Source organism: Mauremys mutica, chromosome 2 (assembly GCF_020497125.1).
Source record: "Mauremys mutica isolate MM-2020 ecotype Southern chromosome 2, ASM2049712v1, whole genome shotgun sequence".
Classification (NCBI taxonomy): Eukaryota; Metazoa; Chordata; order Testudines; family Geoemydidae; genus Mauremys; species Mauremys mutica.
The window spans coordinates 145,475,738-145,492,514 of record NC_059073.1 but is presented as its reverse complement, the minus strand read 5'-3'; the positions used below and the strand labels follow the sequence as shown (position 1 = coordinate 145,492,514).

The window sequence follows — 16,777 nt, the reverse complement described above, 5'->3', positions numbered from 1 at the left end:
TAATACATTGTCAGGGAGGCGCTGCAATTACACCTTTCACCCACTAGGGGCTACTGTGGCATCAGAAGAGAGGGCAACCGGCTCACCGTTGGAGCAGCCAGGTGCAGAGATGGAGGGGGCATTTTGGCCTTGGCCTCCTCCCCCCTACTTCTACAAAGGTTCTGGCAACCTTGGCTCACAGGCACTACCCCAGTTAAAATAACAAAATGATAATAGTAAAGTAGAAAGAGGAGAAGACAAGAGAGAAGGAGGGAAAAAAAGCCAAAGTCCCCATTGATTTGGGGAAGTAGGAAGAATTAGGCCACTGGTCTATTTTGATTATGACGAGAACTGGTTGAAGTTATTTCAATTATTTTTTTCCATTGAGGGTTCAGTAACATTTTGTGGAAAAAAAAGTTAATTTTTTCAGATTTTGAAGCAAAGCAAAAAAAAATCTGAAACTCTTTGTTTCATGATTGTGGGAGAAAATCCACTTTCCTTTCACTTTAAAAACCCAACACTGCTTTTATTCACCTGGGTAAAAAAAGGAGGAAAAAAAATAGAGAAAGTGGGACATTTCCCACCAAAATAAAAATTAATGTTATTGAAAAATTTAATTTCAATTTTTTTGTCAAGAAATGAACAATGTAGAACAAACCATTTTGTAAAATTTCCATTAAATATATTTACCTTAAATTGACCAATACTAGTTCTGACATTTGTGTAGGGAACTCAGCAGTGTCTAAGAATTATAAATAAATAATAATAATAATGCCTAGCTCTTATATAGAGCGACATAGTGGGTGCGGTAATTTATTTTATTAGACCATGTGGCAGGACGACAACTCACCAGCACAGAACCTCCGGGTGGTCATCCTGGGAATTAGCTCTTCCAGCCTGGAGCACCCTCTGCAGGCCAGTGTCTCACCTGCCGCTGGTCCCATGTCCCTCCCAGACCCCGGTGCCCCTCTCTGTCCAGATTCTACCCTCCCACAGTAACCTATATTCTGGGTCTCCACACCTAAGGGAACCCCCAACCCTCTTTCCCTACCTTGCCTCAGGGGCTACTGCCAGTCACCATCTAGCCCCTGCTCCCTAGGGCAGACAGCAGCTATAAACCACTCATCAGCAAGGGCGGTTGGACCAGCTGCCTCTGCCTGTCTCTGGGCTGCCCCTCTGCAGCCCCAGTACCCTTTGTGGGCCCTTAACTCAGCCTGCAGCTTTTCTAGGCTGGAGTTCCCCAGCTCCCTCTGCCCTTCCCCAGCACTGCTCCACCCTAGGTACCCACCTCAGCTTCCCAGGCAGCCAGGTCCTTCTCTTTCTAGGGAGCTAGAGAGAGTGGCCATCTCAGGCTCTGGCCCTCAGCCCTCTTATAGGGCCAGCTGTGGTCTGATTGGGGTGTGGCCCCACCTGTGGCTGCTTCCCCCAGGCAGTCTGGCTTTTCTCAACTGCAGCCCTCTCCCAGGGATGTTTTATGCCCTTCAGGGCAGGAGCGGGGTGACCACTGCACTACAGACCAACTTCTGTTGGTGAAGATATTACCTCACCCCCCCCACCCCACCCTCTTGTCTCCTAATGTGCTAGGACTGACATGGCTACAACACTGCATATAGCTCTCATATAATGCATTTCATCGGTGGATCTCAAAATGCTTTGCAATTTTTAATGTATTTATCCTCTCAATACCCATGTGAGGTAGGGAGGTGTTATTATCCCTCATTTACAGATTGGGGAGCTGAAGCACAGAGTGAGGTGGTAATTTGCATAGGTCAATGGGACTATGGAATACCCATGCAGAGATCATCATTAACTTCCGTGGTAGGGGGAGGCCGAGCATACCTCTCAACCTTCCACCCTGCCAGTATGTGACACCAGCAATTGTAATGTATGAAAAGGAACTAATATAGGTGGAACACGTGGGTTTGGTTGTCCTCATGCCCTAATTAACTGATTGTAATTTTATTTTAATTATAAACCCCGTTTTTAAAGGATATCTTCTCCCTGTGACAATTATAAACCTGTTTCTTTTAAAAAAAGAAAACTGGGAAAACAACTTATAGTCTAGCCAACTATGACAGCTCCCCTCCATGGGTTATTTCAGGCCTTGAGCTCTGTGCTTCCAGTCCCCAGCACAATGCACTACTGCTTCATACATGAGTAATTGTCATTTATGGGGACCAGCCACTAGAGGTGGACTTGACACACACTTTACCAGTGGATTATCGAACTGTTTGCTAGACAGCAGTATAATCTTGGAGATCAGGATTCCAAGAGTCTAGCCCTGATTCTGGCACAGTAGTGAAGTGGTTCGATGAGGTGCTGTATTGAAGTGTCAGAAGAAGAGGTGGTGCTGGAACAAATTGTTATTTTGAAGTAACAAATCACCAGGCCCAGATGATCCAGCTGTACGGTCTGAAGGAGTTCAAGTATGAAGTGGCTGAGCTGCTAGCAAAGATATGTGATAGCACATAAAAACAGCTACTGTACCAGAGGACTGGAGGATGGTAAATGTTGTACAGTAGAACCTCAGAGTTATGGAGGTTGTTCATAGCTCTGAAATGTTCATTACTCTGAAGAAAACGTTCTGGTGGTCCTTTCAAAAGTTTACAATTGAACGTTGACTTAATACAGCTTTGAAACTTTACTATGCAGAAAAAAAATGCTGCTTTCCCTTTTTTTTTTAGTAATTTGTGTTTAACACAGTATTGTACTGTATATGCTTTTTTTTTTTATTTCGTCTCTGCTGCTGCCTGATTGCGTACTTCCGGTTCCAAATGAGGTGTGTGGTTGACTGGTTAGTTCGTAACTCTGGTATTTGTAACTCTGAGGTTCTACTGTCCCTGTATTTAAAAAAGGCTCTGGGGGGAGCTGGGGAATGACAGACTAGTAAACCATATATCTGTATCTGATAATCTTGCTGAAATTATAATTAAAATTAGAGGAATAAAACACCTGGAAGATTATGATATGATAGAGTCTAACCAATGTGGTTTCTGTAAAGGGAAATTTTTTTAGATTGTCAGCTCTTCGGAGCAGGGACTGCTTTTTTGTTCAGTGCTGGTCCAGCATCTGGCACCATGGTCCATGACTGGGCATCTAGGCGCTATGGGGATATAAATAATCTGTTAGAAGTCAGGTAAAGGAAAACCACTGACGTAATGTATTTAGACTTTCAAAAGACCTTTGACAAAGTACTTCAGAAGAGGCTATGTCATCATGGGATGAAAAGAAAACTTTTGTCATGGATCAAAAACTGGCTAGGAGAGAGGAAACGAAGAGTAGGAACAAATGGCCAATTTTCATCCTGGCAAAAGGTTAATAGCAGGGACCACAAGGTACTGTATTAGGTCCAGTTTTGTTTAATATACTTATTATTTAGCAAGTGAGGTAGCAAAATCTGCAGCTGACACAAAGTTATTTAGGTTAGTCAGAATCAGGAAATTCAGAGAGACCAAACCAAATTAGGTGAATGGGTAACGTGATGGCAGATGAAGTTCTATGTTGATAGATGAAAAGTAATGCACATTGGAGGGAAACAATAGACACTGAAAGGCAACACATTAAAAACTGAGCAAATACTTTTCACTCAAACCATCACTAGACTGTGGAACTCACTGACACAGGATATCATGGGTGCCAAGAATTTAATAAGATTCAAAGGTGGATTGGACGTTTATATGGATAACAACATCAAGAGTTATAACAGTTAATGCAAACTAAGAGTTTTGGAAGAGATATCCAACCTCATGTTTCAAGGTTCAAACTCATCTCTATTGCTTTGGGAGATCAGGAACCAGGCTTTCCTGGAGGTCAGATTACACCACATCTTTCAACTGTGCCTTGCACTTTCCTCTGCAGAATATGGTCCTGGTCCCTGTCAGAGCCAAGATACTAGACTAGATGGATCATGAGTCTGATCCAGTCTGGCAATTCCTATGGCTATGTAACCAAAGCACATTTAAATACTGCGTGGCTAAATCTTGGAGTTATCCTATTACAGACCTGGGTTCTTGTCCTACCTCTGCCTGAAGTTACCTTCTGCAACATCTTTCCTATTCCAGAGCTTAACTACTCTTAGACATTTTTTTCCTACTATCTAACCTAAACCTTTCTTGCTGCTGACTTTTGTCCTACCTTCAGTGGCCATATAGAACCATTGGCCACCGTCCTCTTTATAATAGCCCTTAACATATTTGAAGACTGTTATCAGTCTGAGTCCCTCAAAACTAAACATGCCCAGTGTTTTTAACCTTTCCTCATAGGTCAGATTTTCTAAACATGAGATCATGTTTGTTGCCCTCCTCTGGACTCTCTCCAATTTGTCCACATTTTCCCAAAGCGTGGTGCCCAGAATTGGACACCGTACTCCAGCTGAGCCCTCACCCGTGCCAAGAAGAGTGGGACAGTTACCTCCCATGTCTTACATGCTACATTCCAGTTAATACACCCCAGAATAATGTGCCTCTTTTGCAGCTGCATCAGATTGCTGACTCATATTCCATTTGTGATCCACTGTAACCCCCCCGATCCTTTCCAGCCATACTACCACCTAGCCAGTTATTCCCCATTTTATAGTTCTGCATTTGATTTTCCCTTCCTAAGTGCACTTGTCTTTATTTAATTTCATCTTGTTGAATTCAGACCAATTCTCCAACTTATCAAGGTTCTTTTCAGTTCTATCCCTGTCCTCCAAAGTGCTTGCAACCCCTCCCAGGGTGGTGTCATCTGCATATTTTATAAGCATACGCTCCACACCATTATCCAAGTAATTAATTAAAATATTAAATAGTACTAGGCCCAGGACTGATCCCTGTGGAACCCCATGCCTTCCCAGTTTGACAGCGAACCATTGATAACTGCTCTTTGAGTATGGTCTTTCAATCAGTTGTGCACCCATCGTATAGTAATTTATTCTAGACTGTATTTCCCTAGTTTGCTTATGAGAATGGTTTGTGGGACTGTGTCAAAAGCTATAGCACATCGACTGTTTCGCCCAATAGTTTGGGATTCATGGATACGTGGGTTCTAGCACAGCGTACATTGTGGTAGGTTACAGGTTGAGCGGTGGCCTGCCTTTGTGGCAGAGACAGCCTGATTCAGCCTAAATGTTGAACATGCTGCAAAATCCAGTACATCTGAGAGGTGTGAGTTGTGCAGGGGAGGAACAGACCTAGAGAAGTGCTGGAAAGGGGGCACAAGCAGCGGGTAGTAGTGAGGTGTGGGGAAGGACACTTGCAGGAGCTTTGTGTGTGTGTGTGGCGTGGGGGGGAAAGTGGTAGAAGTGCTAGCCAGAAGGTGACACTCGCAGGGGCTATGTGAGGGGGATAGCTGGGCAGGGAGAGAACACTGGTAGGGGGTGTCTTGGGGAGTAATAAGAGGAGCTGGCATGGGAGAGGAGACATTTGTAGGCAGCTAGGAGTGCAGGGATTGGGATGAGTATGCTTGGCTGCAGGAGCTCTGCAGGACAGGGGGAGGGAGGAGGTGTGCAGGGAGGGTTAAATTGGTGCAGGCAAGAAGGGGCATTTGCAGAAGATAATCTGCTGGGTGGAGGGCACTTATAGGAATGGGGGGTGGTGGTAGCAATGTTGGGGAGGCACTTGTAGGACTTGGGGGAAGCAATGCTGGGGGATCAGTAGCAGTACAGGGGCACTTGCAGGAGTTGTGGGTAGCAGTGTGGGGGGACAGGGCAGTGGGGGGGTACAATTTGCAGGGCTGTGTGTGTTAGTATCAGGGGCCACTGGAGGGAGCAGTGCAGGGAGCAGAGATGTGGGGGGCTTTGTGAGGAGCTTGGAGTCCCAGCCCTAGGGGTGCGGGGCTGTGCTAGGAGCTGGGGGTCCCAGCCAGGTGTGGTTGGGCTGTGGGGGGCTGTAAGCGGAGTCGAGGGTCCAGTCCCAGCCGTAGGGTCCAGGGTTGTGGGGGGCTATGTGAGGACCTGGGGGTCCCAGCCCTGGTGGGTGGGGCTGTGTGAAGAGCTGGGGTCCTGCCTGGGGGCGGGACTGGGGGGGGCTGTGAGGGGAGCTGGGGGGTCCTGGCCCGGGGGCTGTGAGGCGCTGGGGTCCCGGCCCGGGGGGGTGGGGCTGTGAGGGGAGCTGGGGGGGGTCCCGGCCCGGGGGGGGGCGGGGCTCTGTGAGGGGAGCTGGGGGGGTCCCGGCCCGGGGGTTGTGAGACGCTGGCGTCCCGGGCCAGGGGGGGCGGGGCTGTGAGGGGAGCTGGGGGGTCCTGGCCCGGGGGCTGTGAGGGGAGCTGGGGGGTCCCGGCCCGGGGGGGCGGGGCTGTGAGGGGAGCTGGGGGGCCCGGCCCGGCCCGCCCCGCTCCGGCCGGTGTCAGCTTGCAGCGGGAGCTCCACCCTCCCGCCCGCACTCCCGACCCTCCCCGGGCGGCGGGGAGCGAGCGAGCGAGCGAGGGGCCGGCCCCGCCGGCGGAGGGAGCGGGGAGGGAGGCAGCAGCGCCGCGCCCGCTGCCCGCCCGCAGCCCGCTCCGCACTCGGCCGGCGCCGCGCGTCGAAGTTGGGCGGGCCGGGCGCACCATGCCCCAGCTACCGCCCGCGGGCGGCGACGACCTGGGCGCCCCGGACGAGCTGATCCCCTTCCAGGACGAGGGCGACGAGCAGGACAAGGGCGCGGGGCGCGGCTCGGCCCACGGGGACCTGGACGAGCTCAAGTCCTCGCTGGTCCACGAGTCCGAGAACCGCCGCGCCAGCGCCTCGGGCTCCGACTCGGAGGTGAGGGGCCGGGCCGGGGGCTGGAGGTGAGGGGCCGGGCCGGGGCTCGGGGCAGCGCTCACCCCTCTCCCCTTTGTGTCTCCCCCGCAGGCGGAGCGGCCGCCGCCGCCGCAGCCCCGCGAAAGTTTCCAGAAGCCGCGGGACTATCTCGCCGAAGGTACCGACCCCTTCCCCAGCCCCAAGCCTCCCTCTGGTGCTTCCTTCTGGTGCCCCTTTCCCACCCCTCCTGCTCCCTTCTGCCCCACAGCCCCCCACTCCCTGCCCGCTTGAGCCCCTTCCCTCCACCTCACCGCCGCCTCCCCCAGCGCGCCACCCTCCGCCCCCTCTCCCTTCCCCCGTATCCCCCTCTCGGGGCGGGGGCGCCCCTGGGAGTTCGCCTGGGACGGGAAGGGTCCCTCAGATCCCTGCCCAGATCGGTCCCGGCCTGGAGGCTCCCCCAGCCGTGCAGCGCTCCTTGGTGTTTACATCCTTCGGATACTCGCAGGCGCTTAGCAAGACTTTTAACCTCTTTGTTTTCTTCGTCCGTGGCCGCCGCCCGCCCGCCCTCAGACCCTCTCCTCCGCCGCCCTGCTTTCCCACCCCGTGCTCCCTGAGTTAGGGGAGTAACCTGAGTGTAGCTAACTGGAGTTAACTCTGCAGTGAAGACCTAGTCCCCGTCTCTCCACCCTTGTGTTAACAACTTCAGCCGCGTCTACCATCTTCCCACTCCCGGACTGCTCTTGGCCTGCTCCCAGACCCACCCCTCTGAATGCCCCTGGCTGAGCCTTTTCTTTTCTCCCCAGTAGTGAGAAGACAGCAAGATGGAGGTTTCTTTAAGGGGCCCCCATATCCAGGTTACCCCTTCCTGATGATCCCAGAGCTGGGCAGCCCCTACCTGCCCAACGGAGCCCTGTCCCCTGGCGGTGCTCGCACAGTAAGTGCTGCTCACTTTGGTTTGGCCCCTCTGCTGTCACCAGACCCCCTTTCTCCCCACAGACACTGTTCAGCTGTCCTTTCACCCTAGCTGAGGAGAGACCCCTGATGGTATGTGGTCAGGGAGCGGGGGACTTTTGCTGTCTTGCGGAGTAGAAATGGCTGCTCTGACTCTTGTTTGTGGCATTGATTGCATAAAAACCATCTTTTGTAAATTAGCTTGGGGCAGCATTTTCATCCTATGGATCTAATAATATGAGTGCTGGGGAAAACTGCCCCCGTGGTGAAGTTAGATTTTTTTTTGTTTGGAAGCTGAAGAGATGAGTTGGGCGGTTTTTCTGATCCTCATTCCTTTCCATGGGGTTCATCTGTTTCCCTTCGCAAAGCGAGACCTCTCAAAGAATTGGCAGGGATGAGGAAAGTGACAGAGTTTTGCTCCCTGATCCATTCTTTCTCCTTCCTGGGTTGATCATTCAAGCTGATGCAGGCAGACCGTAATATCCTTGTAGAACCCCACTAAAGGCTCTGTTTGTAGGGTTTCAAACAAACACACACACCCTAGTTTGACTAATATCACCTTAGATTATGAAACTAGAACTCCAGAATATCAAATCTAATTTTCGTTCTTTGATGCTGTTTGTTCACATTTTGCATTTCTCCCAACTTGGAAGGTGAAAACAAGCCCCCTTTCACTTGCTGACACGCAGTTTCTAGTCAGTTTTGCTCACGGTTTCATTGCGGGTGAGGCCCATTTTTTCACTCTGTGGTCCCAATCCTCCAATTGAATGGGCACGGGCAGACCTATATGCCTGTGCAGAGACCTAGTGACTTCACTGAGATGACACAGGGAATCCTGTGCTGAGCTGATTGCAGGATTGGGGCCTCTGTATCCTGCTCAATGTTAAGAAGCCCCAGTCCTGCTTGGGCCCCTTGGGGGCTATTGTAATACAAATGTTAATGCATTAGTACTATGCTCTGATGCTTGGGTTACAAACATTGCTCAGGAACGTTTTTTTTTTTTTTAATTAAGGCTCCAGTGCTGCGATTTGTTGCTCATACATGGATTTGTTTTCCTGCGCAGACCCCCATTGTATTTAATGGGGGCGGCCCATGTGGACACAGCAGTCTGCCTGTGTGTGACAAATTGCAGGGTCAGGGCCATGGTGTGTGTTTTGTAATTTCATGGAGTCGTTTTTCTTGGATCTGAGTTTTGTAAAAACTTTTTATTTTTTTTACCACACAGCACAAAAAATAAGGGATAGACTTGACTTGACAGTATCTCTTTAATGGATATTTGAGGGGAAAATCCAAGATTCTCACTTGGTGGTGTATTTGTTTTACTTAACTAGTTTCAGAGCAAGACCCACAGCTCTTATCTGCTGGGGTGGAGCAGTCGATTCTGCAATAACTTTAAGTTCTATGCAAAAGAAACGTGCAAGCTGTTTGATTTCTGACTCCTGTAGTTTAAAACTTGAATGTAAATTCTGGATGAAAACTAAATTAAAGAATCCAGTGGGGAGCCCTGTTACATGTGTAAACCTTTGAAACCCGACCATGGTTTTCTTGTGTTTGCCCTGCTTTTCTCATTTAAAGGGATCTCTTAGACTTTTTAAAGCTGTTAATGGGCTGACATTGTCTGTCTCTCCATCGTTTAAAGAAGTGATTAAGCAAATTGACCAAGCGTTAGACAGAGTGCAAATGAGAGCAAATTGGAATTCCCCAGAACACAAACCAATGCCCCATCCCCAAATCCTCCACTGCCCTCAGGAGCTCATTGTGTTCCGGTGGCCATTAGAGGTTCCCTGTCTGCATGCTTATCCCCAAACAGGAACCTATTATTTTCCTTTCCTTGGTGAGGTGCACACCTTATCAATGATCAGTGACCCCTGGGGGCTTCTGATTTAATTCTGGAACTTTTGTCTTTTTAAGGTGAAGGGCCTGAACAAGATAAATGTGATGCCTGATTGGCTCTTAATAATGATTAAGGAAAGCCTGAGAAACTTTCCCAGCAGAACTGGTTAATTCTGCTGTCATTGTGCTTTTCAGCAACTGGAAGCTGCTCTATTCACTTGTGGCATTAAAACATACCTGGGGCATGGATGGCTTGTTTCCTTGTATGCCTGAAAGCAACTGGCACGAGGACTTGTACAAATAATGCTCTAAACTAATAGGGTTAGTTAGCATGGAAGGCTTCTCGATTCTTGTATGTTTTATTGCTGTGAAACAAAATCCTTTTAGTGACGTCCACTGTTTGGCCAGTTTTTAATGAATCCATTATTCACACTTGCCTTTGCTAAATTATTGATAGGAGGATTTTACTTGCATTCCTACAAAGAGAACATAGAACAAGATACAGTTCCTTTAAGCTGTGACTTAAATTAATGCTAGCTTGTTTACACCTATCTCTAAAATATGTTATCTAAAACCAGCTGGCTTGAACAGTCATTTAGTGTTAAATGATGTTTGAATTATTAGCCATTTGGTTGTTTGTTCATTAACACGGGTCAATACTGCATTCAGCCGTATGACATAACTGTATTTTAATTATACAGTTACCGATAATTAGGCATTAGAACTTTTGGCCTTTTGTTTAGATCTTAACAGCTAGACTGTACTTGCCTCGAGGGCATGATTATACAAATATGCCTATGTGGCAGACAGTTGTGTGATGGGTAAAGGTTATAGTTGCAGTTTGTCACCGTTATTTGTATTAATAAATTTCACAGATGATATTTGATTGGACGGAATTGCAAATACCAGCGAGGACTAAGAAATAATTAAAAGGGACCGAGTAAGATTAGAAACATAGGCATAAAATTAATATTTTTATTTAATATATCTTGGAATACTGGGGAAATTCAAGAGGACCAGAAGCGAGCTAATGTGTCCATATTTTTTAAAAGGGTAAACAGGATAACCTGGGTAATTATAGACCTGTTAGCCTGACATCGATCTCAGACAAAATAATGGAACAGCGGAATGTGACTCAATCAAAAAAGAACTAAGAGATGGTCACATAACTAAGGCTGGTAAACAGGGCTACTTGGAAAAGAGGTATTCAGCTAACTTGATAAAAATTTTTTAGTGGGACTACAAGTGGTTGATAACAGTAACTATGTTGATGTAATATGCTTGGCCTTCTTTTAGGCATTTGAAAACTAGCATTGTTCAAAACCAGTGCAACACATGTGTTTAAAAACAGATTGACGGATCTCAAGACATATTTGTTAATGGGGAATAATAATTGAATGGGGGTATTCTGATGGGGTTCAGGAGGGACTACTTATATAGGATTGGGTTGAGGATATTTTTTTCAAATATCTGGAAGAAAATATAAAATTTCATGTAAAGTTTGCAAATGTCACTAATATTGGCGGGCAGTAAATGATGATGAGGGCAGGCCACTGATACAGAGTGATCTGGATTTTTTGATAAGCTTGACACAGTCAAATACAATTCAGCCAAATGCATGATCATACATCTAGGGACAAAGAAAGTACATCATGCTTACAGGATGGGAACTGTATCTTAGAGAGCAGTGATTCTGCAACAGACTTGGGGTGATGGTGAATCACCAAATGAACTTGAGCTCCCAGTGTGATGCTGTAGCTTGTCTAGATGCGATAAATCGACCGCCGAGTGCGCTCCCGTCGACTCCAATACTCCAGTAGGGCAAGAGGCGCAGGCGGAGTCAACGGGAGAGCGTCAGCCGTCGACTTATCACAGTGAAGACACCACGGTAAGTAGATGTAAGTACGTCACCTTCAGCTATGTTTTTGACGTAGCTGAAGTTGCATAACTTGGATCCATTCCTCCACCCCAGTGTAGACCAGGCCTGAGAGGGCTAATGCTATCCTGGGATGCATAAGTAGGGGAACAATGAGGTGGTGTATCTATGTATACACCAGAGGTGAGATCATTACTAGAGTGTTGTGTCCAGTTCTGGTAACCACACTTCAAAGAAGGTGCTGAAAATTTGGAGAGTGTTCAGGGAAGAGCTACAAGAGGATCTAAGGACTGGACAATCTGCCTTACATGGAGAGACTTATGAAGTTCAGTCTATTTATCCTATCAAACAGAAGGTTAAGAAGCAATTTGATCGCAGTCTAAATTACCTATCCAAGGAGAGGATATGTGGAGGACTTGTTATTCCAGCAGACAAAAGCATAAAAAAAATCCAACAGCAGGAAATAGAAGCTAGACAAATTCAAACAGGAGGTAAAGTGTGCATTTTTAGGGGTGATGCTAACTTAGTTTTGCAACAGTTTTCCTAGGGTTGTAGTGGATTGTGTATCATTTGACATCTTAAAATCAGGTTTGAGTGTCTTTCTAAAAGATATGCTACAGGTCAGTCAGAACTTGTGAAGTTGGTACAGGAACCACTTGGTGAAATTTGATGGCCGTTGTTAAGCAGGAGGTCAGACTAGGTGATCTTAATGGTTCCTTCTGGCCTTAAAATCCCAAACTGTTATAGTACTGCCTAGAGGCCCCAGCCACTGTGCTAGGCACTGTACAGGCAGATTATCACTGTCCTCATCCTGAAAAGCTTAGTTTAAGACAAGATTCAACAGGTGAACTGAGCAAATGGGAAGGAGGGAGATGGAGGAGAGGGTAATAGGAACAGTAGCATCTTTTGGCGTAGAGAGGGTTTTAGTAATTGAAACAAATAAAGGGATAGCCCTAGTCTTGACTGACCATTATCATCTGTCGATGTTTTGTGGGTATCACAGTAGAAATGAGTCTTAAAATGAGACTTGAAGGAGGGTGGGGCTTTATGGATTTTATTTTATTTTTTTTTTTGAGAGAGAGAGGATGTTCCAGGTATAAGGGAAGCATGGGGAGGGGTGCTCAAAGGTGATTGTGGGAGAAACAGGCCCATGCATGATAGAGGTTAACTGTTATTGATGGAGTGTAAGGTTGACAAAGCAGCAAGGTAACAGTGTGGAAAGGTAGGGCAGGGCTACTGGGAATGGACTTACAGATAAGTACAAGAAGCTTATATTGGATGCAATGCAGAAGGGGTGGGGGACAGTGGATGGAATGGAAGGGGTGATGCGATCAGGCCCCTTAAGGTTTTAGCAGCTGTTTTGAATGGATCCATATGGGGACAAATTGAGATTCATCTTGGAAATATGTAATTAATCTTTCTGGGCTGTGGCGTGGGTGTGGGAGTTTGGAAACAGATACTCAATGGGAAGAAGATGCTAGAAAAAGATTCTTGGAGTAATGATGGGCAGCAAATTAAAAATGAGTTTCCAGAGCCCTAAGTATCGGCAATGCAGTTTTGGGCTGTGGCTGCAGAGACATTATCTCTAGATAGGGAACTAGCAGCTCCCATATATGAATGACATTCATTGTTGAGGCATCACATTATGAGAAAGATATTGACGGACTTGTTGGGGATCAGAGAAGAGCCACAAAAATGATCAGGATTGGTCTGTCTGTCTTGTGTTTCTATATGATTCCTATAATGATGGTATCTAGGTGCTGGAGGGATTGACTGTGTAGAGATTAAAAGAGCCAAATATGTATAGGTTGGTTGTGAGATAATTAAGGAGTGTAAGAGCCAATGAATATTTCCTCTCCAACCTGCTGCGGATAGGGAGCAATTATTTAGGACAATACATAGAGAACAGAACTGGGAACAATGGTATGAAATTAAGTAAAGGAATACTGTGATGCACTGAAAACTTTAAATGACAAGCTGTCATATTAAGTGTAAGGAATTTCCTGGTCCTGCTTGCAGACTTCGAGGCTCTGCAGAAGCATGCAATATGGGTTTTGTGCAATCAGTCTGCAAAGCGACAGCCTAGAGCAAGGTGGGAGGAGTTGTGCCTACCTGCTTTAGGGAGCAGCCTGCTTTCTTTCTCTCTGTTTTTGTTCTCATGTTAAGGTTCTGGATTCCAATGAAGTCGTGTTACACTGCAACCTTCCAGAAATAGCATTAGATGTTTGTATCTAACCTCTCTATGTACATGCCATGAACATAACAAATATCAGGAAAGCCATCCTGACAAGATGTTCTGCCTTGTGGAGTCATCTCAGGGAGAGGGTAGAAGACCTATCACTTCTCACTTTTAAAACTAGAATAGTTAAATTCTACAACAGCGGGGCCCCATTTCTGGTTGGCCTGTAGGCCCTTCTGTAATAAACATGATTAGTAATACTTTAGGTAAAAGTTCGGTAGGTTCTTGGGGGGTACGCTACTTGACTTAGCTTTCTTACATCTCTGCTCTCTGTGGTACTTGGGAGGTTGGATGCCTTTTTCAGGCCTCGTAGTTCATTTTGTACCAAACAGGACAGCTGATGATTGCAGCTGCATTTGGAATGCAGACTTCCACTCCTGTTAACATTTTAGTTCCATTGGGTACTTCCCTCCCCTCAATGAACTCACATTTAAGAGAACCTCTCAGTTCCATTCTAAGCATGGGGTTGCAAAGGGGAAAAAATTGGGGTGGCGGGGTTGTCGTCTCCTGCCTTTTTTTTTTTAAACCTTACAGATTTGACCTTTCTGATATTTTTATTTCTGAAGGAAAAATCAGCCTCTTACTGATACATCATTTTATGTGCTGTATTTAACAAATAAGAAGATAAAAAGCTGGGTCTGTCTGCTATTCCATTTAACTCCAGGAAACTTGGAGTTAAGGTTCTATCTACCATTTTCACTCTGACCCTGGGTCGATGTCTATTATGTACTTATTCATCAGAAAAAAACCCTTACTGCTAATCACATACCTCCTCTATATTTCCAATGGCATCCATAACTTTGCCTTGCATACTTATATAGTACATGATTCTTAGATCAGGAGTTGAGAGAGTTCAACGTCTCTGTCAGGATTGTCATGCACACACTACTGGAAAATATTTCATGTGCAATGTGGGCCATAATTATGCTGGTGCTGTTTCTAATATTGCTTTCTAACTGCATTTAACTTTAAGATATTTTGGGATACAGTTTGTATAAAAGACATGGTGGCATATGAAACTGTCATATTACTGTGCATCATGCTACCAATACAGGCCTAGTTTCTTGGGTAAGTATGATGAGTTGTCTTCTAATATCCAGTTATAGGGAGAACCAGTGCAATGTGACTCTGAGTATGGATGTTCTCTCTAGGCAGTGATTATATACAAATCACTCAATATGCTATTGCAAAAAGACCCATCACTTGTGCAACTTCTCGATTGGTCGGAACAATGGCAGCACTAGTGTAAAAACACAGATGAATTCCTAAGCCTTGGTTTCTCTGATAATGCCACCAGAAGCTGCACAGGGGTTAGTGAATCAATGGGAGAGTTCCCAGAAAAGTCCTGTGTAGATCAGGCGTAAATGTCCAGTCACTGAAGAGGGCAAGTTTGAGGTTTTCTGCAGGAAGATGCCCAGCTAGACCAGTAGCTGGTTACTTCCAAAACGAAATATCTCCTTCAGTGTGGCAGGCTGGATTGATTTAAATCAGCAATTTAAATCATGATTAAATCAACAAGTGCAGAGCCTTGATTTAAATCGTCAGTTGTAATCAGCTTTTTCCGTTTGTACTTCGGTTATTTTCGAAGAAAGGTGCATTCTCATTGGTTGATATCACCATTGAAGCAATGTTGATTTGCAGCTAAATAGAGCCTTCACACTAGATTTGGTACATCTTTTTGCTGCTTAAGATACGCTATAACTATATACATTTATTTAAGCAGTTATATAATTGTTTTCAGATTATTAATTAAACATTTTTAGTGTGTTAGAAAATGACAAATGATATATTGCTTATTTACTAGATAATTAACTTTTTGCTCATGATTTGTATCAGGCTGCATTAGGATTTTAAATTTAACTAAACACACAGAACAGCGTATACAATTTATTTTTATTAACCAGAACAATCCCATAATACAGTGCATGACCTATTGTGCCATATTTGTAAAGCTGGACTTCAAAAGTTAGATGTTTTCCCCCTGATTCTTTATATAGAAAAGCAGCCTTTAACTCAAAACTCTTGACAGAGTTCATGGATTCAACGTTTTGTATTTAGATGTCGTAAGAGATTATAATTTTTTAGTCCTTAACATATTTTGTTTTAAATTCAGATTTAATTTTTAACAGATTTATTTTTTAAAAGATAGACTTATTGTAATTTAAATAAAATTAAAAAATCTAAATTAAATAAAAAAGTAATTGCAGAGTGCATTGTAATTGCTGAGCCAGGTTATTGTCACCCTTAGGAGACATACTGATGGTTAAAGACAGTCATTCATTTGATTGCAATGCTTTACACCAGTTTTTGCTCAAACTCAATAGCTCATGTGCTGTGAGGTGGCCTGACCTTGCATTATAGGTAGAGCTGGCAGCAGCTTTTAGAGCTAAGGTTTCCTCATGGTTTCCATTGTAAAAGCCTGTTTTTAATTATAAGCAGGCTTTATAATTAATAAGCCAAATATTAATTATTCAAGCTGAAATTTTCCATGCCTCAGGCTGATTTTTTTTCTTAATTTCATTAAAAAATGTTTCAGGTGCTTCTGATAATGATATTTGGGAAAATATGTTGTGTTGGGAGTGCTAAAAAATGTTTTTCAGCCGTTTCATTGAGAAGCCCTGATGTGTCTGTGCTTTGGGGAAGAGGCTTGAATTTTGACAGAGGGCTTGTCCTGGGGCCACAGAAGCGCCTCATGCTGTCCCTGTGAAATTCCATCAAAATCTGTCTGAGTTCTCTGCGTTTGGCAGCTATGTTTTCAGAGCATTGCATGTGTACTGAGCATGCTCTATTTTAGGGCAGAAGGGGCTGAGCAGGACATTCCCTTCAGTTGCTTCTCCTGCCTGCTGAGGCCCTCTGTGGCACCAAGCCCTGGTGCTGAGAATAGGGAGACTCTCCTGTGCTCCCTCCTGCTGGTGCCCAAGCAGTGTGGAAGAGAAGGAGGGATGCAGAGGGCTGAGGAGCAAAGAAGGATAAGGACAGGGGCAGGTTTATGGGTGGATAGGAGCAGAGGGGAGGAGGTGCCAGGGCAGAAGGGTTTGAAGCTACTAGAGAACACTCTTCTCCAGAACTTGGAATAGAATTTGGGACTCCTGAGTGCCAGCATTCCTCTGCTGTCAGCCAATAGTTATGAAGCACATTGGCAAAACGTGGCTCATCCTGTCTAGTGGCTCATCCAGCATCGAGGATAACAGCCTACTAC

The 16,777-nt window shown here is 45.6% G+C and overlaps 1 protein-coding gene across 2 annotated transcripts in view; it reads left to right on the top strand.

Annotated features, from left to right (window-relative positions):
* The first annotated feature begins 6,386 nt into the window (after positions 1-6,386).
* TCF7L1 (transcription factor 7 like 1) overlaps positions 6,387-16,777 on the top strand; it is a 115,337-nt gene continuing 104,946 nt past the window's right edge. Inside the window, exons 1-3 of one of the 2 annotated variants that reach the window (XM_045004751.1) lie at positions 6,387-6,700; positions 6,791-6,857; positions 7,483-7,613. In XM_045004751.1, the coding sequence (XP_044860686.1) occupies positions 6,506-6,700; positions 6,791-6,857; positions 7,483-7,613 (393 nt within the window). In that variant the 5' untranslated portion in view covers positions 6,387-6,505. The remainder of the gene's footprint in view (positions 6,701-6,790; positions 6,858-7,482; positions 7,614-16,777) is intronic. The other variant, XM_045004750.1, reaches the window with a different exon arrangement.